At 43.8% G+C, this 25,503-nt stretch overlaps 1 protein-coding gene across 1 annotated transcript in view; it reads right to left on the bottom strand.

The window, feature by feature from the left end:
* efnb3b (ephrin-B3b) overlaps positions 1-25,503 on the bottom strand; it is an 80,744-nt gene that overhangs the window by 27,643 nt on the left and 27,598 nt on the right. The window contains exon 2 of the mRNA XM_073475097.1: positions 11,627-11,916. Within this exon, the coding sequence (XP_073331198.1) occupies positions 11,627-11,916 (290 nt within the window). The remainder of the gene's footprint in view (positions 1-11,626; positions 11,917-25,503) is intronic.

Below are 25,503 nucleotides of genomic sequence, written 5' to 3'. Positions count from 1 at the left end.
GGAGGGAGGGGGATTATGGCAGTTCCAAAGCTGTGAATAGGGGCCAGGCTGGGCCTTGGCCCTGGCTGAATTAATTACTCTAATTAGCTTCTTAATTGCATATATTAAACCAGTGGTTAGCAGGGCTGGAGCCGTGGTTAGGGCCTGGATCTAAAGCTGGAACTGGGGGTGGGTGCAGGCGGACAAAGGGGTATTACACACAAACACACACACGTATGCACACACACACACATATAGAAAAGTGGCAAACAAGATCCACCTTCCCCCACCCACTTGACGTAGTCTGGAGTGGAGAAACGAGACCAAGCGCTCCCCTCTATGATGAGGGTATTCAATTATCCACCCCCCCCCACCCCTCATCAATATATAATCAGCGCATACAGCAGCAGCAGATGTGTGGTACTAATATGGACGATAAGCCTCCCCAGAGGGAACAGAGAGGATTAATATTGGAACTACAGGGACTACTTGAGGCAGTCTTCATCTGAAACTCTTCACTGTATCACTTACTCAGCGCTCCGCTCCCTGTGACATTCAAGATGCCAAACCCCGCCGCTGATTTGCGACCATCGGGCCTCGCCCCGTCTGGCCGCCACAGCGCGTCACGCAGACTTACATAGACCATGACAGCATCACAGCCATTAGTTCCACAGATCTTTCTACTTCCCAGCTTTTTCTGGCTCAAACTTTTTTGCGCATTCTAAACAATTATCAAAACCCCTGGCTCTCCACGGCGGTCAACATGCATCAAATTAAGCTTTTTTGGCTTGAGTTGACCCGGGACTAAAATAAGCCAGAAAGAGAGAGAGGGAGAAAGAGATCCTCCGGCCAATAAAGGTGGAGGGTGTGTGTGGGGGTTAGGGGGCTTTTGGCTCCAAGAGGCGGGGGTAAAAATGGCAGAAAATGCCTAGTTGTATTTGTGAAATGCACCCAAAGTATCTCACAACAATGACGATTAGTCAAGAACAAGTAAACAGCCAGTCCGCTAATGAATCTCTCCTCAATAAACAAGTGGAGTACACGTGCACGCACGCACACAACGTGCACGAGCGTCGAGTGATAATGATGTTCTTTGTGGAGTTTTTTGGGGTAATTAGGGCCGCCTAAATGGTGGTTAAAAAGGATTTGCAGCTGATTGTTTGTCCTTGTGTCTTTGAGCCGTGGGCCCTCTTGCTCCGCAGAGTGTCAACACCGTCTTCTACTACTGTCTCCTCATAGCGCACAGAAATCCTCTTTCATCAGCCCGTCCAACAGCCTGCCCTTCCCCTGCTTCTCTCCATCCCTCCCTCTCTTCTTCTTCTGCATGATCAAATTACTCTAGCTCATCTGTTTCCCTGTAATTTACTCTTTCTCTCGTTCTTCCACCTCCTCTTCCTCTCCAGTCTTCTTCTACTGAACAGCTGCCGGCTCCAAGAGCACCCTAATCTCCCTCACACATGGCAGAGATCATGGCTGTTACTTATAAACAAACTGCTGCCATAAAAAGCACCCACAGTGTGAGTGTGAAGAAGTAGTGCGACATTATGGATAATACACTCATCTGGTTACTCTCTGAAAGCTGGATCAGAAGATGGATATGAATTTCATGTCTGTGCCTTGGGGTTAAATACGGAGATGGAGTGAGGGCGTGGTTAGCCTAGCCTAGCATAAAGATTGGAAGCAAGGGATGTAGCTAGCCTGGCTTTGACCAAAACAAAAACCTTAGCTCACCATCTGTACCTACGCTAACTGACTGGCTGATGGATAAACTGTTGTTAATCAAAGAATAATTACAAATATAACTCCCCCTTGTATCACAAATTGTTGTTTTTACACTTTTATTCATGTACAGGCTCAGCAAACCAGATACGTCACGTTAATAAGCTAACTTTTGAGTTGTTATGTGTATTTCTTTCTGTTTGAAAAGATTATGCTAAGCTAGGCTTAACACAGCCCAACTGCAGTTGTCTTCTCATCTTACTTTTCAAATACCAACACCAATACATAGCCTACAAATACATTGTGTAAATCTTTACGCTAAGCTAGGCTAAAGACAGTTTACTTCGGCTATTTTCTCCTATCCTTTTTCAAATGCATACCAATTGTGCATTATGTAAATTTCTGGTCTTTATGCTAAGCTAGGCTAAACGCAGCCTACCTCCAGCTGTCTTCTTATCTCTTTTCAAATACCAACACTAATACATACACGTACAATGTGTAAATCTTTACGCTGAGCGAGGCTGAACACAGCTAACTTCTGCTATTTTCTAATCTGACTTTTCAAATACGCACAAATACATTGTGTAAATGTCCTTTTAAGATAAGCCAGGCTAACCTCGCCCTTGCTCCAGCTATTTTTTAATCCACTCTCAGAAAGAAAGAAAATAAGTGTATTTCCAAAAAATGTTGAACCATTCCATTAATTAAAATAGTTGGGACAGATGGCATGTCAGAAAGTTTCATCATGAAGTTTGTCCTGTCCTTGTGTGAAAGAAAACTCACACACACATTATGTCTGTGTGTGGGGCAGCGCATCTGTCTGTGTGAATGTGTTCATTATGTTGATTGGGGGTCATGTTTGCGTGAACCTGGGCACTAAATCAAAGCTATATTAGCAGGCTAATGCGTTCTCCTGATGCCAGAGGTCAGCAGAGAGGTGCGCTTGTTTTAAACTGCCCCATGTTTGATTGCCGGGAAACACATCCTTCTGCAAAAGGTTCCTCGGCAGAAGGCAGCAGCACAATGACGCCTTTGTCTGTCAAGCTGCGATGTGCAACGAGAAAAGTTTGCCTATATACGTGTGTGTGTGTGCGTGTGTGTGTGTATGTTAGACAGACAGACAGTGTAGGAAGGTTAAATGAATCATACAATGTTAACCAGGCCCAATCCAATTAGGGAGGGATTCTTCTTGTCTGACCTTTAACAGCAGCGACGTATTCACACTCACTCACGCAATCAACCCCCACCCCACCAACACAACTACACACAAACTTTTTACAACTACACAGTCAGCCTTCCACAAAAAAAACAGACAGACACACAAACATGACACTCACGCAAGCACAAAGCCCACAAAGGCACCCTCTGCACACACACACACACACAGCCAATCTCACAGACAGTAGCGCGGCTCTGATTGCTGACCTAAATCGGCCAGGCGATCTGTCACTTTCTCTTACTCACACCCAGCACACATCTTTTTTTTCATCTTTTTCCTCCCCTTTCTCTTCTCCCTCTCTCTCCTTTTTTTCTTGCCCAAATATCCCTCGCTCTCTCCTCGTGTCACTTTACATCAGCTCATTCCCGCCTCCCCTTCCCTCCCCCATTATCTTTATCAGAAATTTCTTGGCCTCATTCGTGTCCCACAATATAGGGGTCAAAGTACAGTATGTTTCATGTTGTCACCGGTTTCTCAGTGATCTGTACACTGTATTTAAGCATGTGTACGTGACCTTGTGTACATAATGAAGATACATGTAGTGAAGCCCGGGGGAATCTCAGACTTAATCATTTAAAACACTTGAGTAGACTGCCGTCCTTTCAAATAGAGTCATCTTTTCCTACTGTCCACTTCTCCTATCCATTGAGAGATGCAGATAAACTTTATCTCTGGAGGGGTTATTAGTTGGATGTGTTGCACCAAACCCCTGCTGGCCAATTCTATTCCATTTTCCACTTCTGCACTTTATTTGAGGCTATTTTCACACATGAGAGTTTAACTGAGGCTGTTCGCCCGAAGAATTCGATGTGTTTAGTGGAGTGTGAAAAATGTGTTGCGGGCTAGAAAAGCAGTCTCAGGTCCACCTCAAAATAGTTGTCAGGGGCTGGCTGAGAGCGAACTCTAGGCATGTCCCCCAGGGGCCACAACAGATGTGAAAGCCTTAACACACTTGAAGTTGAAAAGGGTGTAACACAAAGTTCATGGTGGTCGGAAATGGTCTGCAGGTGTGTAGTTGTAATTTGTAATGAAGAAAATTAACTTGTCGTCGTATAAGATATTTACTTTTTTCTGCGTCAAGCTCATGATGAATCTTACCAACATAAATGTCAACATTCAAATGGGTTGGGTTTTGTTACCTTACTCGAGAATGCATCTGATTTAATACATATATCCTCAAACTTGGCTAAACTTTCGAATATCCCAACATCACTGCCACCACAGTTGTTTTTTTTGTAACAGGGGTGCATACAAAAGGGTTAAGGTAAAAAAAAAATACATTTTTTACCATGCCTGTGCATGTGGTAAATTTATTTTAGGTTTACTTGCACGAACTTTGACTGCTTTATGGCAAACTCCAGAGAGATACCTTTCAGAATTGACGAGGAGTTCAAGGACAGCAACTGTTCTACTCCGGGTATGTCATTTTTCAAGCTAGTGCAGAAACAAGGAGGCACTTGTTCAGGTTACAAAGCATTCAGCAGCATTAAAATAATGAGAGAGTGTAATGCTGTTCATGTTTATGCGAGATGTATTACCACTTTCCCCACAGGAAACAGGGTTCCTCTTTATTTATGACAGAGGTAAAGATGGGATGTATAGGCTCCTGCTGCACAAGCATTTTGATTCCAGTGGAATTATTCTGTATGAAACACCCCCTGCCGGAGCTCTAAGCCCCACACTGTGGTCATCTTTCACCCTCTCATCTCCCTCCTTCCTGCAGCTCTTCCTCCTCTCTCCCCTGTGTCTGTGCTTGCTTTAGAGCCTGGCAGGAGGCTCAAATCAGAGGGCTTAAACTTGATCAAATATTCAGCAGATATAGATTTCTCACAGTCCCTGGATTCCGCACCTCTTCCACCCAGCTGCTTTTTCATCCCTCCCCTCCTCACCCACCTCCTCCCTTCCCTTGAATTCCCTCACTTTTGCTCCCCTCGCTGCAGTCACAAACAAAGTTGTGTGCTGCACACAAATAATGCACGCACACACACACACACGCGCAGACAGCCACGCACGTATGCACATGGGGAATCATAAACTAACGCAGAGTGGCGGAGAGGTGCAGCTCATTTAGGCTGCAGTGCAGTGTTTCTCTCCGCTTCCTCTCTTCCATTGTCTCCTCTCTCTCCTCCATTTCACTCTCCGTTTCGCTGTTGTTCCCCATCTTTCTCTCTCTTCGTCTGCCTCTCACTCGTTCTCTCCCCTCTTTCTGCCCTCCCTCCCTCTCCATCTGGATTCTGTGTCATTTATTTCAGCTTAACCCTGATAAATAAACCAGCGAGTACCTCTGCATTATTGAACACTTCGACATTGCTGTCTGCACGCGCTCCGTCGGCCCCGTGCTGTCCAACAATTAGACCACACACACACACACACACCAAAGCCCCACCCTATCCCAAGTTGTGCACAGAGACATCAACCAAAACTTCTCGTAAAAGACCGACACACAAATTCATACACACACACACACACACACACATACACGCACACACACACACACACAAAATGCGACAGAGGAAAAAGAGACAGATGGATGGACAAAAAGATAAACAGAGAGACAAAAAAGAGGAAAACAATGCTAAGTCAAAGAGAGAGAAAATAAAGTTTGCAGAAAAGAGACGCCAAGGTATGCAAATGCCTACCACACAAACACACACGCACCAACACACCATTAACTTTGCCCCAAAACTCATAAACTCTCCTAAAGACACACACATGCGAACATGCACAAACACACAGATTTATTTTTCTAGGTGTTCATGCTCCAGTCAGCTCTTCTATTATTCATATTAGTGGGGGGTTGTTTATCTCTGCCACTGTGCGACGGCAAGCACCAGGCTCTCCGCAAAGCCCCGGGGGCCCTGCTCCCTAAACACACCGCTGGGAGTCATTCATTCACGCACGCACACACGCACACACACACAGAGAAAAGTGTCTGTCTCATATATACATACCTGCACATGATGGCCACATAGTCACACACACGACGCAGACTTACAATTTCCTACCTGTACCCGGGCACACACACTCACACATACACACTGCCATCTGTCTCAGTATTGCAACAACAACAACACTGCAGTCCCACAGCGACTGACCCGTTCACCACAACAGATCTGACCAATCTTTGTGTGTGTCATTTGGGTATATGTGTGTGTGCGTGAGTGTGTGTGTGTGGGGACTATTTTCAGACTACTTTGTGTGTGTTTACAACCTCAAGCCCACTTGTAGGCCAAAGTGTGTGTGAGTGCATATATTTATGAGAAAGCCCCTGTGTATGGCGATGTGAGCATGCATATGTTAATGTGAGGACCAAGGAAGATTACTGATTTTTGTGCATGTGTGTGTGTGTGAGAGAGAGAGCGAGAGAGAGAGAGAGAGAGAGAGAGAGAGAGAGAGAGAGAGAGAGAGAGAGAGAAGGAGGAGAACGAAGGAGATCACTCACATATGAGGTCATATGTATGTTGACTGTGAGCCTGCAATCATTCACTGCTGGCGTGCAAGTTGGTGTGTGTTTAAACATGTGAACGTGTGTGTGTGTGTGTGTGTGTGTGTGTGTCCCCTGAGAGCAGCAGCGGTGATTGAATGTGACCGCGCTGTTTCAGTGTCACCCTGCAGATGAGATGCTGTGTCTGCGTGTCAACTGACACTCACATCCCATTCACATCAGCCACATACGCAAAGACAGACCTGTCTTCCGTCTGTCGTCTACTTCTTCTGTCTTTCTCCCCTTTTCCTTTCCTTTCATCCACATAAATGCATCTCTTAACACTCTTTTGCTCCTCTCCCAGCATCCTCCACCTTTCTTCTCCCTGTTGTGACTCAGCCTCCCAGCAGCCGTTCCAGCCTTCACTTCCATCACTCAATCTCCAGAGAAAGAGACATGGGTTTGACCACTCGCCAGGCCTTTTTAGTACAAGCTGGGTGGTGTGTGCCACTTTGGACCATTAACTGAACATGATTAATATGAGAAAATTATAGAAAAGTATGTTCAAGCACAATTTAATAACACTTAGAGCCATTTTGTTTTTAAATTTACCCACTTAACATATTTTCTGATCATTTTTCTTCCCTCGTTTTTCTTTTCCTAATCCGGGTCTGCAAATGTATTTTAATAATCACATAATGCTGTATTATAGAGAAAATGGAAAAATAACAGAGTGTGCCCCTTGTGACTGAAAATTAATCTCTGAAAAACTGCATGTTTAAGGATATGTTCACCAAAATTACAAACCCTCTGGATAATCCACAATAAGCGTTGTCATCAGGTTTTTATTGGGACTATTTCTTCAGATAAAAAACGTTGACACTGGATTATCCAGAGTTACAAGGGCATTGTTACTGGAGATGTTGCTGTTTTATAACAGAACCGGTGCAAATGACACAAAAAAAAATATCGGCCTGGTTTTGGTAATGCAAGCCGTTGTAAAATTTATAATTTAGGTGAACTGACCCTTATGAAATCAGCTGATCCTGAACCAGTTTTGACAACAACTCTTCCTCCTCCTTCAAGTTGCAAACCAGATCAGCTGCCTGGAGATGCTTTCCTCTGGCAGATCTCATTAAGAAAGACACGTCATCAAGACCGCACTCTGATTGTAAATGTGTGCGAGCATGTGTGTGCGTGCATTAAAAGGAGTGTGTGTGTGTGTGTGTGTGTGTGTGTGTGTGTGTGTGTGTGTGTGTGTGTGTTCCACAAGGCCCTGGCGCCAGCTTTCAAAGGATTCATTAAACGCAGTGAAAGGCTTGATCTGCGGTTTGGGCTGATGTACTGAGCATGTCTGTGTGTGTGGTGGGATTTGAATGGGCGAAAGAAAGGCGGAGAGAGGAGAAACTAAAGGGTGGAGAGAATAGAGGGAGAGACAGAGACAAAACAGACAGAGAAAGAGAGAGAGAGAAAGAGAGAGAGAGAGAGAGAGAGAGAGAGAGAGAGAGAGAGAGAAAGAGAGAGTGAGTGAGAAATGGGTTTACATAAACCCTGACCTCATGTTATGAATGAAAACATCAGTCAATGAGTATAACTAATCAATTTCCCCACTCTTTCTCTCCTCACCACAGGATGCGGAAGTAAAGAATTACATTTAATGGGATTCATGTAATCTGATTACAAAGCTGTAGCATCTGTGCTGCGTTAGCGGGAGCAGGAGCAAAGTTAAAAGAAACAAAGAAAGATTTTCTCAAGATACGAATATTATTTTGCTTATAAATGATCACTGATACCTTCTGTTGACGACGCCAACACAAATCACGACGAGCAAAAGAAGTCCGAAAGAGTTTTTGGGATCACTCTCTGAGCACCGCAGTGGCAAACTGCGAAGGAAACCGATTACCCAGTGGACTTTAAGCAAGTTACTGGTAATCTGTAATGGGTTTAACTTTGAAATTAACCTCCGCTGCCTTTTTTTTTTCCTCCTGCTGTTCCACCATCCACCCGCTCCAGATCCCCACACACACTTTCCGTGTGTGCCTGCATGGTCTGCAGCACGCAAAATTAAATCATGCTCTGCTATAGGTTAATTAAAACAAGATTTCCCTGAGGCTTGCGCATACATTGGTGCCCTTACACACCATGCACAAACATACAGTACATTTCTAGATTCAGGGAGGCGTCGGCCAGTCCTCGGCGAGCCCAGTTTGCATTAAATCCAGCCAGTTAGCACGCACCAGCTACAGCAGATATGTGGCTCTGAATGAGCAGGAGGATTAACTGTTATTAATTATCTCACAGCCTCATTAAGTACACAGAAGCTCTGCTGACAGACTACAATTCTTCATTAAGAGCACATGATCAAAGTCACGCTGTGCGCTTCAGACAAGCTATCTGGTGACGTTATCAATAAGTTATCAGGACCGAATGCTCTCTACAATCAGCTACTCCCTCTGTTTCTTCACCTCTCCAACCCACTTTTCTTCAAATGTGTGAGTCCACGTGTGTGTGAGGTGTGTGTGTGTGTGTGAGTGACCTTGTGTTGCAGCCATCATTGATTGGGCTGGAGCTGTCAATCGATCAGTCTGGTCTGCGTGTGGAGATAAAGGTGTTTCTATCTCTGGACACTCCAGTTGCCAGGTGGGAGTACAGAAGAGATTTGGACAAAACAGAGACTGTGGGCCTCTTCTGGCCCTTTCTCACATCTTTAAGCTCTGCGAGGGGTTTTTATGATTGTTTTTGCTTTGCTGGAACTAACAAAAGTCAAGTTTAAAACAGATGGATATTATTTATTGATGGAAGTTCAGCAGTGTGCAGTGGCTTTGTGCACGATAAGCAGTCGACCGAGCGCGTTGACGCGTAATCACTATCTGTGCAGCCATGTAAGATGAAGAATTTGAACCCAGGTCACTTTGATTATCTCGCTGAATACAAATATGGAGACAAACTAAGACAGATGAGATCTTGGTGATAGAGCACGAAAATACCGACACAATGCCTGAATGATATGCACTGCTTGCACTCAAACCTGTTGAGTTATTCCTTATTTCTAAATCTTGCATGCCCTGAAGCAGATCCTGTACTTGTAGACAGAAAGTTTGTTTGTTGTATTGTATAATACATATGTTGTATAAAGTTATGGCATTAAATGTACTGCAGTATCAAAACAACAAGTAAAAGTCATTTAGACATATATTTACATGTAAATATATATACTGTGTATTACGGGTCAACTGATTATTGGTTTTAGTGGGTTTTTTTTATTTCATTGCTGATAAAATAAATGAAAAAATTCAATCCTTTGGCTAAAGTTCGTTATTTGCCTCCAAAATGTAGTGGAGTGGAAGTATAAAGTAGCAGAAAATTGAAATACACGAGTAACTCAAGGGAACAAGTACCTCAAATATGTACTATGTAGTTTTGGAGAAAATAAATTCAGATTTTTATATTTACAATATTAATAAGGTAATTATACAAATCAGAAATATTCATTTGCATAACTGAATAAATACGCTGTTCTCAGAGGGAAAATAAGGTCCCAAGAACAACAATAAACATGTTTATTCAGTTAATTCAGTCATGAAAATGGATTATTGAAGATTTCTTCCCCCAAAACTACATAGTGCACCTTAAATTACTTGATTGAATGTACTTTGTTACATTTCATCGCTCTTTATAACTAAGTACTAAGTATATAATTAAGTACATATGTTTTGAGAATTCCCTGGAACTAGCACATCTGATGTAACATATATTAACATACTTGCACATAAATGGAGTTGAATTTAACTAAGTTTAGACAAGTTTCTTGAGGCTACATGTCATGTGGCTGTTCAGGTTCTGCTGGTCAACATCTGTCAGTAATTGAATCAGGTATCAGCAGGTATCAGATTACATTACCTACTTATCGGGCCAAAATTCCTGTATCATTGGGTCCCTGGGCACACCAGTACACACACACATACAGTACGTAGACATACATGGTGTGCTTACTGCACTGCTGCATGCTATCGCACCCCCTGGTATCTAATCAGAGAGAAATACTTGCATGTTGATAATGATGCAGGGTGCAGGAGAAAATATGCCCAGTGCCTCACCTCTCTTCACAATACATGCCGGGTACGAGGACTGATAGCAAAAAAGTGAGCGCACCTGAAACCGGCGAACAAATACAGAACACAAAGAGACATGAGGGACTTCACAGACTTTCGAGAGATCTTCTATTCTCTTTGTTTATGTCTCTCCATCTCTGTCCCAGCTTCCTCCTCCTCCTGGCTCCGCTCGTTCCATCTTTTTTAAGGGTTTTTTTTTTTCTACCCGCAGATGAAAAGAAGTGAAAAGAGCATTTGCACACCTGAGTGAATAGAGCTCGCAGGTGCGTGGGAGGAGAGCTGTGGGAATCGAACAGGGTCTCTCTCACTCTCTCTTTGTCTACCCTGCTCACTCTCTCACTCCCGAGGTGTTTTTGCAGCGCTCGTGTTTGTATTGGAAACTTGTGTGTGCACATGAGTGCGTGCGCTCTTTGTGTGTGCTGCGTGCATTGCGCCGATTGTGAATGCTCTTGGCTCTTGCTCCGTATTTAAAAACAGCCCACAGGTTTCGGTTGACTCGACCTTTACTTGCAGATTGTTCCGTCCGATACAAACGCTTGGCCTGGCTCGCCTTGATGACCTCATCAGGTCTTCACACTGCTAACTCCAAACAAACCCTCTGAATAAACCAAAACAAACTGTGCCGCGCCATTTGCGGTCACTGCAAGGCTGGCAGTAACAATAAACAGGCCCGAGGCCAGCACAGCAGCCTAGCAGGACAAAGACACAGCAATGACAGACACACACACTCACACACAATCTTGTTTCAAATGTAACCATACTTCACTAAACACAAAATCCCACACAAGTGGCAGGGAAGGACAAATCCAGGGACACGCTGCAAAAAATGAAAGGCAGGAAAGTAATTTCTTCTGCTTATAAAAGAGACAAAGAGAAAACTACAGGCTTGTCTGGTCATTTTTTGCAGCGTACGTCCTGTATCCACCCGCGGACCGGATCACACACACAATTCTCAAACCTAATTACTCTAAACACACCCGCCCAATCATCACCATCATCACTGAAATAAACAAACACACTCAGGCACAATCAGAAATCAGCCATGCAATCATAACAACCCCCCCCATCGGCCCCCACACACACTGCAATAAGGCTAAACACACATATGCCCATAAACACGCACACACACACCATCCCCTAATCTCCGCTGTTTGTTCTGCTTCCTTGACTCACCGATGATGTAGTAGTCGTGCATGCTCTTGAATTCGTGGCCCCAGAGGTTGGGCGAGAACTCCTGGAACTTGATGGTGAAGCGGCGCTCGCGGGTGGGCTCGTCGCACGTCAGCACGATGTTGGGAGGGCCCATCACCTCGCAGCGGTCCGCCTGTTCCCGCGACGACACGAGGTAGAGCTTGTAGAACTCGTACTCTGGCGTGGACCTGGCGGTGTCCAGCGGAGGGCAGATGAGGTCCAGCCGGTCCCCGATCTGAGGGTATAGGATGTAGCCCTTATCGTCCCTGAACCTGGAGGGAGGAAAGAAGAAGAGGCGTCAGCGGAGAGCGAAAGGCACTCATTAATTAAAGTGTTTTGTGGCCTTCAACAGCAAAATAAAGCAGTTCAGAGCCACCTGTCCTTGGTTGCGAATGAGCAACAGATGGGTCCTTCTTATTTCTCCTACTTCTCTCTTATGTTGTCTCTTTTCACAGGGAACAGGTGCCTTTACAGAAAAACTGCTGTGCACTCAACTGCACAAATAATGTTTTAGTACACAAGCTTATACAATTCCCTGTTGAGACCATGAGGTGCTGGAGGAAAAAGCAGGGCAATATAACCACCAGTTGATGATCTACATAGGGGGAAAAAACACTACTGAAGCCAAAAAGTTTTCAGTTATTTGAAAAACATTTATGTGTGCTTGTTTTCTCCCTGTGAACTGCCCCACAGATGTGACCTATGGTTCAGAGATGTTTTTGAGCATTCAAAATGTGGTGCATCTCAAAACTAAACATATGTTTAAGTAGTTAAATGTATGCAAAAGTAAACTTCAGGCGCTCAAAAGTGTAGGAGAAGGAGCAATACTGCCTTTAAACAGGAAAGCCTGGAGTTTGCTTGAGGCTACGCGGAATTCAAAACAAAAAATTATTGAAAAATGTATGCACATGTGAATGTGCACGAGAAACGAAAGCGAGACGGTGTAAACAAAACGGAAAAACAGCGAGAAAAGTCTGTTTTACTTTTTTCTTTGCAATGCAAATCTTCTCCCTGAACTCATTTTCTTCTCTTTTTTCAGCCCTTATATTTGGAAGTGAGAACTGAGGCATGTCCATGGAGGAAGAAACAGGCAGACAACTATCGCCGCAGATCAGCAGAACAAAGCTGCCATGCCAAATCTCAGGTATGTGCGGGTAATTAGTTTGCTAATTAGCTGTTTTGATGTCAGCCCGTCATCCACTTCTGATATGAATGATGCGCAGTCTGTTTGTTTATAGCATAACGGATGATTTGACACCTGCCATGTATGGGAAAGCTGCAGCCTGGAGGGATTTTAATGCAACAGTTTCGCTACATTCAACCAAAATATGCTTAAGTATGGTTCATTATCACCATAAACAGAATTTTACTTTGGTTTCAGTGAACAGCACTGATGGAAAGCCATATTAATGTTGTTAAACAGCTTTCCTGGGGTAAAGAACGAGCAGGTTTTGAGGAAATTCTTCATATGCAAATTGATATTAATTCTGCACATTAGCAAAAACATGTCAAAACCCAGTCAGATGCTGATGTGAAACACATTTTTTTGCAGTACGGAGGGCTCTCTGTGGATGCACAGCTTCCAGAGGTCTTTCCAGAGCAGACAAAATGAAACATAGGAGTCAGAGGGACATAAACTCAACAAATGACTCATTCACCTCACAGCACACGGCCATCTACTGCTGATAAGGCCAAATACTACAAATTACCAACAAAGCTCCTCCTGAGGCATATGATGACTTTAACGCTCCGTGCTAGCCTGCGTGGCTAACAGTGGGAAAACAGAGAAGTAGTCTGTGCACAACCACGGTGACTTTATCTCAGGTTAAAACAAATGTCACCGCTGACACAAAGAAGTAAAAGTGTTTATAGTAGTAAAGGATATAAAAGGAGGAGGAGATTTGCTGGATTTTCTCCTCTGTTAGCATTCTCACAGAATTTTAAGTGACACTTTGATGTGGAAGTGGGAGGAAGCAAATGCCTGTAATATTAATAAGCCCATTTTCTGTTACCTCTGACTCAGACGGTGTTTCTGTTTCCAACTAATCCACATGAACACTTGGGAGACACAGCACTCAAACCTGCTTAATTATTCTCTCTGTTCTGCTGTCAGACAACTGTTTGACCATTAAAAATAAACAATACAGGATCACAGAGCATGAACAGAACGAGAATTATGTTGCATAACTTTGGCGTTGGAAAGACAATATAAATCCTACGAAAGGCACATTAGCAACAAATTGCACTTTCATCTGTCCAATAACATTTGGAAGCTGATTAAAATGTGTGCCAATTAATTATTTATAATATTAGATTGCACTGAAAGGGGCCAGGTTGATTTCTATTGTAAAAAAAATCATCTGGACAGTCATTTTTCCTCTTTTCATACATGATTCTCATTGTTTATACCTCAACTCCTACATTTCCCATAATGCAACTTCATAGCATTTTATATTAGACCCTACAGCCTGCTTAATGCCCCTGTCTCCAAGTTTGAACACAGGCTTTCCATTTAAATATTGGTATCTTCTAAATCATGCTGAGATTACCTTGATTACATCACTATGACATCATCGGGGTTATTTTCTCAGACTTAAGAAATCTCCCTCCAGAGCCACAATAGATGTAAAACTGTTTTCTCAGGCTGTGTAGCACTACCCATGAGAAGTTAGCTGATCCTAAAATATTTGAAAGTCCCTGCCAACATTTTAAAATGTAAAGGACGCACAGGTTTCCAGGATACTGACAGTGACCATAAAACTGCAAAATAAGCTGCATTTTTATGTCTGAATACATCTTGCTAACCTGAAGCTTGATAGTCTTGCTTGTATCCTTGTTTATATTCCACACAAATCAAATTTATTCAACTTTCAGCTCCACATTTTCCTGCCTGGTTGTGCATGTCCGCTCCAGCAATGGCATTAAAACTCACGATGGGAGCTTGCCCCACAGTTTAAGATGAGATAAAACTTTATCAGTCCTGAAGGAAATTCTTGTGCCAACTGCCATCCTACTACTCAACAAGACTGTGAGTCTCCAGCCATGCCAATGGCTCTGTGAGGCTGCACTTAGACACAGTGTTAGCCAAAATGCTAACATCAGCATGCTAACATGCTAAAAATGACAATGCTAATGCGCAAATGTTGAGCAGGTATAGCCTACTAATTTTAACCATGTTCATGATTTAGTTAAGAAAAAAGGATTTTCTTAGTCTCCTTTGTTGCACCTGCTTTTTTCTAACCACTTCCTCCCCTTCTGTGCAGGCTACATCTACGTATTAGCACCGCTAGCTAACAGCCTCACACCTGCTGTATATAGAGATGTGAGTCTTATCTGTTGCCGTGTTTGGCTGGCGGCACATACCCGAGGGGAACTTGAGAAAGCCGACCGAGCGGCGGAGGAGCTTAGGCTGAGGCGGGCCCGGAGGCCTGCTGGGAAGCCACTGTTCCACTTCTCATTACCAAGGTCACTTGGGGTTATCAGCCAATACTTAGACTGGAGAGGTAGGCACTCAGCTTCACTCAACACGTACACACACATATTTCACCTTCCTGCCAGCCTCAGACAGGCGAGCGCATGCATGCACACACACACACACACACACAAACACACACACAAACACACACACCGTTTATAGAGTACGAACTGTAAACATCGTGGTGGTTCCTGGGGCATCTGTAGCAAAGCCTAGACAGAGAAATCTATTCAACACACACACACAGACACACACACAGGCCCATAGAAATGCCCTCATGCTAACCACAAAAGGTTTGCCCAAACACATCCACCCACATCCAAACACGCAGGTTTAGTTTTTTCCCTAAACACACACACACACACACACATACTAACACACATGCACACAGGCTCTTCTAAAAACAAGCACCTTTTGCTTCCTGCATGACGCATTCTGTGAGCGGTATCTGATGGTACACTGAGTCACAGTCGAGCTGCATTGCAGAATGGCAGAGCAAACACACACGCACGCACGCACGCACACACACACACACAGTGGATGGTATGAGCGTTAAGGTAAAATGCCACCGGGCAGGTGCAGTGCTCGGAAAAGAAAGAAAGAAAGAGGGAGAAATCAGCGAAGTGAGAGAGAGAGAGGGTGGGAGGGGAGTGGAAAAAAATATTGAACATGTCAGGCAAGCTATGTAGCAACAACAAAGAAATGTGGTGAACAAGCAGAATGGAAACACAGAGACAAAAGGGAAACACTCGGCAGAAGGAAAAAGACTACAAGTTTAACAAGAGCAGAAGAAAAAGAGAAAGAAAAGAAGAGAGGAATAAGAGAAAGATAGAAACTGACATGAAATCCAGCACATTCCTTTGACAGAACTCAATTTTCTGATAGGCTCCATGTTCAAGGTGTCAGATTTGCAGAGTTAACCCTGGTTAACCCAGTGTGTGTGAGTGAATGATAGTGTGTGTGTGCACTGTAAACAGGATGGGGTACGGAGACCTTGTACCAATCTAATCACGCGGCAGAGCGAGAAAAATAGAGTGCATTTATCTCCAAATTCACACTTTCCCCCCTCTCCTCTGTGTGACGTCGTCGGTGTCAACAGACCTGGACTGCATTCAGACGGCAGCTATGGTGATGTGCAGCCACTCAAACGCGGTAAATCCACCTTAAAAAGTCTAGTCTGGAAATGCAGGACGGTTTGTGAGCCTTGTGAATCTCACAGTCGGAGATGCCGCGGTGCTGTGAAGCGCATTTGCAGTGGCAGAGTGCAGAAGAGAGTGAAGTGAGGTGAACTTATAAACAGCTTTATGGAGTTCATCTGTGACCACATCTAAATAAATCATCCGATTCAGACACAGCCCTGAGCAACATTACATTTTCCCTTTACTCTTTTCTCTCTAGCCACATTTTGCTCTGAGTGAGACGCTCTCTGTCTCTGAGTGTCTGGGTTTTTTTTTGTCTCCTCTCCTCTCCTCTCCTCTCTCCCTCATCTCTTTCTGCTGTCCACTCTCTCCCTCGCTCTCCTTCCCTTTTTCTCAGCCGTTAACAATAGAGCCATTCATGTGGCCACACTTTGAAACATGGCGTGGGGGGTTGGAGTGGGCCAGAGGTGACACTGAGGAGGGGGGGAGAGGAGAGAGTGAAGAGGAGGAGGAAGAAGAGGAATGGTGGTGGGGGGAGCTTTCCTCTCTTTTCTTCTCCGCAGCTCTTTTATGAGGGCAGAAACATCATTTTCTCAACCCAAGCGTCGCCCCGCCGCGACCCCTGAGCTGTGCTGAGAACACTCAAGTGTCAGTCTCCCTGACCTCCCCCTCTGACCTCTCACACCTCCTGCTTCTCACCCTCCACTCCTCCCCCCACCCACTCCAGTCTCTCCCTCTCTTTCATTTCAATGCAGTTGACAACATCTAAACTTTTTAAATCTTACATCACCAAGCTCGTAAGCGGCATCAAGTTTCCAATAAAAACTCAAATGTTGCTCACGTAGTCATGGTGAGATTTGAGAATGGCATCGTGGATGACGTGTGTGCTTTTACCCTGTGCCCTGTATGTGTGTGTGTGTGTGTATGTTTCTGTCTTTTCTCTTGTCCATCCTCATGTTGCCTGCCGTTGTACCTGCTTTGGGCGGCGTATCGGACAGCTCGAACATTTCCCAGATTCCACAGCGGCAACCCGAGCCGTGTCCGGACCAAAGCCGGGCACACAGGTGCAGCCAGCGGGGGCGAAACAAGGGAGGGTGTGTATGTGTGTGTGCGTACGTCTGTGCGAACATGAGAATTTGTGGGGGGGGGGAGGAGAGGTTGAAGGAGGGCAGACAAGTGTGAGCGCCGAGTCCGTGAGAGCAAAATCCGAAAAGCAAAGATGCCGCGGTGGAGAGAGTGAGGCGCGAGACAAAAGCAAGAGGTGGGATTCAAAGTGAATAAGGCATCAAAACAAACACATAAGGACAAAGAGAGAGCAAGAAGTTGGACAGATTGCAACAGAGCATAATGTGGCAAAAAATAAACTCTAGTGTAAAAAAAACAGACAGCAGGAGGATGAAGAAAAAGGGAGCGGGAAGGACACTGAAGTTGGCGGAGAGTGCAAAATAAACAAAAATGAAATCGGCGTGGCGGATTTACTCGAAACTCCACATCAACTTTGACCTCCTCCATCCTCTGGGGAGGGGGGGTTTGTCCTTGAGCTAACCACAACCTGGTGTGAGCGGGGAAGCAGAGGAGAGACAGCAAAGGACCGATCTATTAGGGAATAATAAACGATGGCGGTATTCGGTTCTGTGGCGGGGGAGATTTACGGCGGGCCCTGCGCATAAAGCTGTCCGCACTAATCTCATGGTATACACAGCGTAATCACACACACAGGGGCCGTGAGCGCCACCCCCCACCCCCCCGTTTTTAATGTACACACGCTGTCAGACGCACGGCGGGGGAGCACGCACGCTAAAAGAGTAGCAAACCGATCGGCTACGGGAGGAACACACACTCTATGGGACAAGCGTGCACGCACACACACCCGCTGAGCTGCAACACCTGCAGGCCATCTAGTAGCTGTCTAAAGTAAATCCGCTGGGTCTCATTTGCCGGAGAGGTGCTTTCCAAAGAATGCCACGACGAGCAAACACACACGCACACAGCGGAAAACGTCCATTTTGAACATGTCATCTCCAGTCCACGTGGAAACATTAAACGTCACTTCTGAACTGAGAATTTTCAGTCAGCTCTGCTCCATAATTAACTTAATTCCAACGCAAGTCAATTTACTTTCATGACTTTCCTTTCATTGATGTGTTAAAGTCTTGAAAGAATAAGAAATACCTCCCTCTAGTATGAAGGAAATGATTCAAGAGATTTGGCAATGTAAAATTATCTCACTCTACTGACAGACTGTTTTACCTACTTTAAGGAAAATATTATTTTAAGCCTCAGCGCTGGATTAAATCACTTGCTGCGACGGAGCACCCACACAGAGAAGGGACTGCAGTGGCTATCATTTTCCACTGTTCTGCTGTAGCAATCAGTCTGCGCAGCCCTGAAACACCAACTGTATATAATGTAAAACATATGGCTGGGAGTATATAAAACATGAATCCGCCTAATGCACAATCTGTCTTTGACACAGTATTCGTAGGAACAGCATCTCAATCAAACTGACCTGCTGCGCTCGGCACGTCTCACCTACGTCTCCTGCCTGCTGCTTCATCTGATAGCTTTACAATGAAAGATTCAGGAGCTTTTAGATTTTACTCCTGTTGTGTTCTTTTATCTTGACCTCATCTTTGATCGCTTCTGTAATGGAAAAGAGCTTTTTCAACGTTTGCACAAGCCTGTTTGAAGCCCGTTTTGCAAGTTGAACTCGTGGCCTTGCATCAAAAAATGCTATTATCATCTGTAGCTGTTCGAGTGTGTGAGGTCATCCTATGAAATATCACGGCATCACCTCTAGAGTCGTGTCTTTATATCATTCTTTAGTCATACATCAGTCTGAGAGGATTAAATTGTTCATTATAAATCCATGAAATACTTTAAGATCCTCACTGCAGCTTTATGTAAGACTCAAGTTAAAGGAAGTGATTTAATTCTTGTATTAACTTTGACACATTATTTGTCATCTTGAGTGTTCTTCAAATTAATAATCAATGATCATAATTTAGTTATTCAAAAAATCTGCATCATCTGACAGGACCTTGTGCAAGCAGACGCTGCGGCTTCGGTTTCTATCAGTGCACAGGGCAGACAGACAGTCTTAAAATATCCATAATCATTATTACTGTCTTCATTAAAGAACCATATACCCTGGAGAAGAGCTGCAGAAAGTGGTCTTTGACTGTGTGTATAGAGCTGGAGAGAGATAGAGATACATTTGTACGAGATGGAGGGAGACAGAGAGGAGTAAGGAAGAGACAGAGAGGGGGAAAGAGAGGGCTATAATGTAAATTGATGAGCGTTTGAGTCTCTCTAGAAGACATGGCCCAGATACCTCCGAACATTTCTATAATGGATGAAATGGTGAAATGAAAGTGAGTTCAATGAGGAGAGGAAGGGGGGGGGGGGGGGGGGGGGGGGGCTGGGTTTCCATCCAGGAACTTTTGTTTTGTAAAAATGTGGACGTAAACAGCACATTTTGAGCAACTTTCTTCTATATTCTTTTTTTCTCCTCAACCCTACCGCCCCACTGGTGGGTCAGTCGGCACGGACTGATCCTGTGCTGCCAAACTTTGCCTCAAGCCCACAGAACTTTATTATTTATCTTATGGAAATCCCAAATATGTCAGGCTGAATTTGGGGGGAAATGTGTGTAAAATGAAGCACAGAACGTTCAGGGATATTACCATTAATGGTGCAATCATTAAAAACATCCTAAAAAACAGTCTTGGGTTTGAAAGATGAAAAATTTCTATGATAGAGTGAAATTTAAAGAGTTTTCCAACTGTTTTTAGCTTTAATCTACCTGACCAGCACTAAGAGCAGGCAGAAAACTAGCAAGCAGACATCTAGTGGAGCATCTAGCTGCAAATGAGCCAGACAGTTCCCTCAGAAAGTGGTGGAGACCAAAACAGAGCTAACAAGAGAGTGAAAATTATATTTATAGTGATCAGGTAGACCAACACATGAGTTAAAATTAATGCTAGCGTGGCTAAATTTATCATATAAAAGGCCAAGGGCTGTGATGAGGCACTGATCACTGGCTCCATATGCAATTTTCTTTTCATTTAAATTACGCTTTGGCCCTCAGGCCTGCTAGAAGATCAACACGTGGCTAAATATGAAATAGTTTGTGATGAAGAGGTGATGAATGAGGTTATTCAGACAAAATTCCAGCTGGGACAATTCACGTGAATACCCTCTCAGGTTGGAACAACAACTCAGAAAGTCTTTGGTACATGAGTTGCCGACTTGACGTCATATGATGCTGAAACATGTCCTGTTCTTCTCCTCTCTCCCCTCTTGTAGGGCAGCATGGCCGCTGATCGGTTAGCAAAACATGAAACAACCTGCACTGCAGGGCTCCAATACACAAATCATTTTAGTGATGTTTCACGATGAAGAGCAGCTTTGGTGCATTGAACTTTTTGGATATTGGAACCCTGCGAGCCATTTTCTGTTTCATGTTTTGCAAATCTTTGACTCAGCACATGCCCTTTTTGGCTTGGACGTTTGTATAAACTCCTATTTTGGCTGAATGGTTTGCACTAATGCCTCATAGCAAGAATCCCAGATTCAAACCGCGGTTTACCCAGGACCTTTTGGCAAACAGTTTGCATGTTCATCCAATGCCCGGAAACCACAAAGCGATGATGAAGCTGTTTGCTCATCCACAACTCTGTTCGGCCGCCTTTTATCCGTCTCCTCGACCCTAAACATCCATCAAACACAACCTATCTCCTAAATCTTCCAGCCATTCCAAATAAAACGACTTTATACTACCCAATGGTGGGGTCTTTGTAAGTCAATATTTCAAAGAGCGTGTCGTCCAAACGGCCAAAAAAATCAATAAATGCAGCTTTGAAGCTACATACATTTAAGGAAATAAAAAAAAGGAGAGAATGAACGAGAGATAAGCCGACTATAAGAGCGGTGTGAACAAGGAGAGAGGAGCACAAGGTTGATGTAAAGTCGGTGAACGCTGGAAAGCCCTCAGGAATGTTGGTGGTGAGAAACGACAACGGCGGTAATGGTTTCCATATGGTGGGGAGGAGGAGGAGGGGGGAGGACGAGAGAGAGGGATGAGAGGAAAAGAGGTGGTGGAGGAAAAAAGGTAGAGAGACACTGACGAAGAGAGCGGGAGAGGGAGGGAAGCAGGTAGGGGTGCAGAGCCTTGTTTGAATAGTTAGTTGGCATCATGGGACTTTGAAGGTAACAGTGTCCTTGTCATCACACACACACACACACACACATACACACAGGCACACACTCATCCTGCTGTCCGGAGGCGGTCCAGAATGCTGCAGCGTCGGTGTCACATCCAGTACACATCACACCCAGCATAACCGCGGAGACACGGGATGGAGGCACGCTGGATGCCTTGGCATTTGCAAAGAGCATGTACACACACGCAGAGACGCACACTGTGTTTGTCTCTCCCATAAACACACACACACACACACACACACACACACACACCCTTCATCTCCCTTGTTGCTTCACTCCTGCTGAGCTCAATACAATCCATACGATACAATGCAGCAGATGAGCGTATCACATTAGGTTGAAACTTGTAGCTGCACCATGAAGAGAAAGTAGAACTAACTAACCAACTGTGGAGAAAGACTTCTTCTCCTTCTTTGAACAAAGCGGAACAACGCAGCTATATTCAGGTCAACAGAAACTTTTTCTCCAGCAAACATCTCCCCCTCTCTTTTTCCTCATCTCCCTCTCATTTGCATCCTTGTTCCTGTGTTTTGTTTTTTTTCTTCATGTTCCTGCTCCTGCATCTCCAGCTCAGAACTTTTGTTCGTGGCTTCTTTTGACTCCTCCAAACATTCTCCAGTTGCAGACGCATGCTCTATATTCAATCTGTGGCGTCTCGCTGAGCCTCCCTCTTGCTCTATTTCTCACTTCTCCACCTCTCTATACCTTTCTTTGGTTCCTGTCTTTTTCTTTTCTCTCCAGCCAACCATATGTCGCCTCGCTTGTTCGGGGCTCGTCTTTGATTTTTAGCTGGTTCAAAAAACACTTCAGCGGTACAGAAATTGAATAATGCACAAACAACAGGATACGACTATTAGCTGGGAAAATGTGACTCAAATAACAAATGATATGTTCATTTACAATGCACTTTAAAATCCACAGCATGGTTCCCTTGGGGTGGTTTTAGGAACATGCTCTTAAATCTCTTCCTTTAACTGAGTGTTGTCTATTTTTACTTTGTTTTAGTATTCATTTTATTAGTGTTCTGCTTTGTATTACCTTTGCACGCTACTTTTACAATATTCTAATACATACTACTGCGTTTTTTGTTCAGTATCTTGTTGTATTTTAACATTTAAATGTCTCCATGAGATGGTGCCTGATTCAGTGATTTAAAAGGCTGCCACTGTCCTGTGAAAACACTGACAACAACTTTGTTTTAAGCTTCATAAAATGTATTTTTCTTGTTTTTTAGCTTCAAAAAGTACCAATAAAAGGAGGACTTAATCCAAAATCACCAAATTCAAAGGTTTCATTTGACAGCAGTGAAATATTGATTACTAAATCAAGAGCAAAAGATTTCTCTCCCACCCCTGGGACTATCAATAATGACTTTTTTTTAAATCATCAATTGATCATTTTAATCTTTTAGTCAATAAAATGTGAGGAAATACTGGCAAACGCCTAGTTAATGTTCCAGAGTTCAATTTTGTCTGACCAATATCCAAAACCCAAGAAGTTGATTCATATTTTCTTTTAGAAGTTTTAGAAGATGGAAAAACAAAATATGTTTTTATTAAATGGTCTGTTATGTTCCTCCTGTCTGAAACTGCTGAAGGCCTAATTGTGGCACGTTGTTTCTCTCCTTAAACATTTCGTAATTTTTCGGTTAATGTGGGCAGTATTTCATGCTTCCGTCTGAAAATGATCATGATGACATGCACTAACCAGCAGCCATTAAACCACAGTGCAGACATTTTGTGTCCAAACTGAAGGAATCGCTCCAAAATGCAAGCAAACCATTCCTCTGTGGGGGGGTGTCATACGAATCTAAAACCATACTTTTGACGTCCCTCCTCATAGCTACAGTTTCCCTCACCTCCTTCTTTTTCTGTCCTCGCTCCTGAACGCTCCCTAACCACCATTTCTTCCTGCTCCCGTGTCTCTTTTCCTCTCACACTCCCTCCCCTTCGTTCCCCGTTTTTCAGCATGTACTCTGGATGATTTGCTGCAGTCTGGATTGGACCCATTAAGGTGGTCTACTGGAGGTGTGTGGTGACAGAGCACTGCGGGTCCTGACAGCTCGGTGTGTGTGTGCGCACGTGTGTGTGTGTGTGCGTTGAAGAGAGACAAAGAGATTGAAAGCCCCCCCCCCCCCGTTCAGAAATAGATACACCTACGCTGGTGAACCCCTCAACAGAGGCTGAAGGAGACCCTTGAGACACACACACACGCACACACACACAATACAGATCCCCTAAAATTCCCAGTGAGGTCTTTAGTGAGTTTAAGTATATAGCTTATGATGACATATATACACACACATACATGCTTAGTGGCAGCTGGTGTTTATGCCTGGCGTGTGAAAAGTCTCTGAGCTTCAAGTCATTCCCTCCAACCACCTCACTAATTTAATTAGGTCACTCAGGACTCTGGAGGAATGAAGGTTATAATGCATGCAGTGGCTCTCATTCTCATTCTTTATGCTTCACACATACCTACACACACACACACACACACACACACACTGAAAGAGAACCATCCAAGAGTCGTCCCTCTGGGAGTGAAGGAGTGAGGTGAGATGCTGACCTGCCACAGTGTGGGTCACCTACATTTCCAAAGCTCTCTGTATGTGTGTTTGAGTGCATCCACATGCGTTCATGCATGTAGGCGTTCTCCGGAGGGTCTCCTCTCCCCATCTGTGACCTGGGCGGGCCAGTTGTGTGTGTGTGCCGGGGCTCAACTTTGCTCCGGGGAGGCCACAGGGTGCACGAAGTCTGAAACTTTAGCTATAGGGGACTCAACTTAAGCTCAGTCAGGCCACGGTGTCAGGAGAGCAGTGTAATCCATAGGGGGTCTCTAGGGGCCACCAAGAATGCAGGGCCCCTGGGACATAGCTTTTTTTTTTTTCGAACAGGCTGTTTGAAAGAACATGCAAGTAGTGTATTTGTGTTCAGTTGTGCGTAAACCTTACCTGAAAAGATAAGGCTGCTGTTATTTGCTTGTCTTAATGTCAACTAATCTCGTGAAAAGACCAAAACCAACAACGCCTGTCTTTCAAACTAAACGTTCCATCTATTCTCATCTCCAAGAAACATTCACACATATATAGTTTCACACTATATTGGACAGCACTGGAGCACCATGGCACAGAGAATTAAGATATTAAGGTTTGGATACGCAGGCAATACTTAGAATCAATTTGTTGTTTTGTTATTTAAAGGGGCTCTGTGGGACTTCTGTGTTGTGCAGGAAGCCGGTCGTTCGTTCATATTAGCAGACTCCGTTTCCAAACAACCGTTAGCTACTGTTGCTCTCTGAGAGAGAGGCTCTCTCTCTCTGAGAGAGAGGCAACAGTAGCACAGCACAGTCCAGCAGCATTAAACAACTTAAACCAATCATCCACAGGTCTGTATAGGCAACTGAGAGAGATGAGGAAGGTGTCATTTTTCAACTCACATTACAATCTGCTCAATCTACAATGTGGCAAATAAAAACAGGTTAATACATGTAACTTGCTGCAAATCGTTGCATTAAGTTATATATATATATATATATATATATATATATATATATATACACACACACACATATATATATATATATATATATATATATACACACACACACATATATATATATATATATATATATATATATATATATATATACACACACACACACATATATATATATATATATATATATATATATATATATATATATATATATAGTTAGCTTATTTCTTTAAAAGAGGCGTATTTAATGATTTTTAGACAACTGGGCATGTGTGGGCCCAAAGTTAAATAGAAAAATTGACACAGCTCTCATGTTGCTAGGCTAAACATACACCACCAGCTAGGAGACAGCTAGCTTGGCTTAGCATAGAGACTGGAAGTAAGGTGAAACGGCTAGCATGGCTTGTCTCAAGCTGAAAAAAAAAAATGCTTGAGGAGCAACATTCTGGCACATAACCTCTTTTCAAACCACAGGTTGTTATTTTTTATTTATTTGTTATTTAGCCAGGCTCTCTTTCCCCC

Source organism: Pagrus major, chromosome 10, assembly GCF_040436345.1.
Source record: "Pagrus major chromosome 10, Pma_NU_1.0".
NCBI classification, from domain to species: Eukaryota; Metazoa; Chordata; class Actinopteri; order Spariformes; family Sparidae; genus Pagrus; species Pagrus major.
This window is presented reverse-complemented; position numbering and strand designations above follow the sequence as displayed.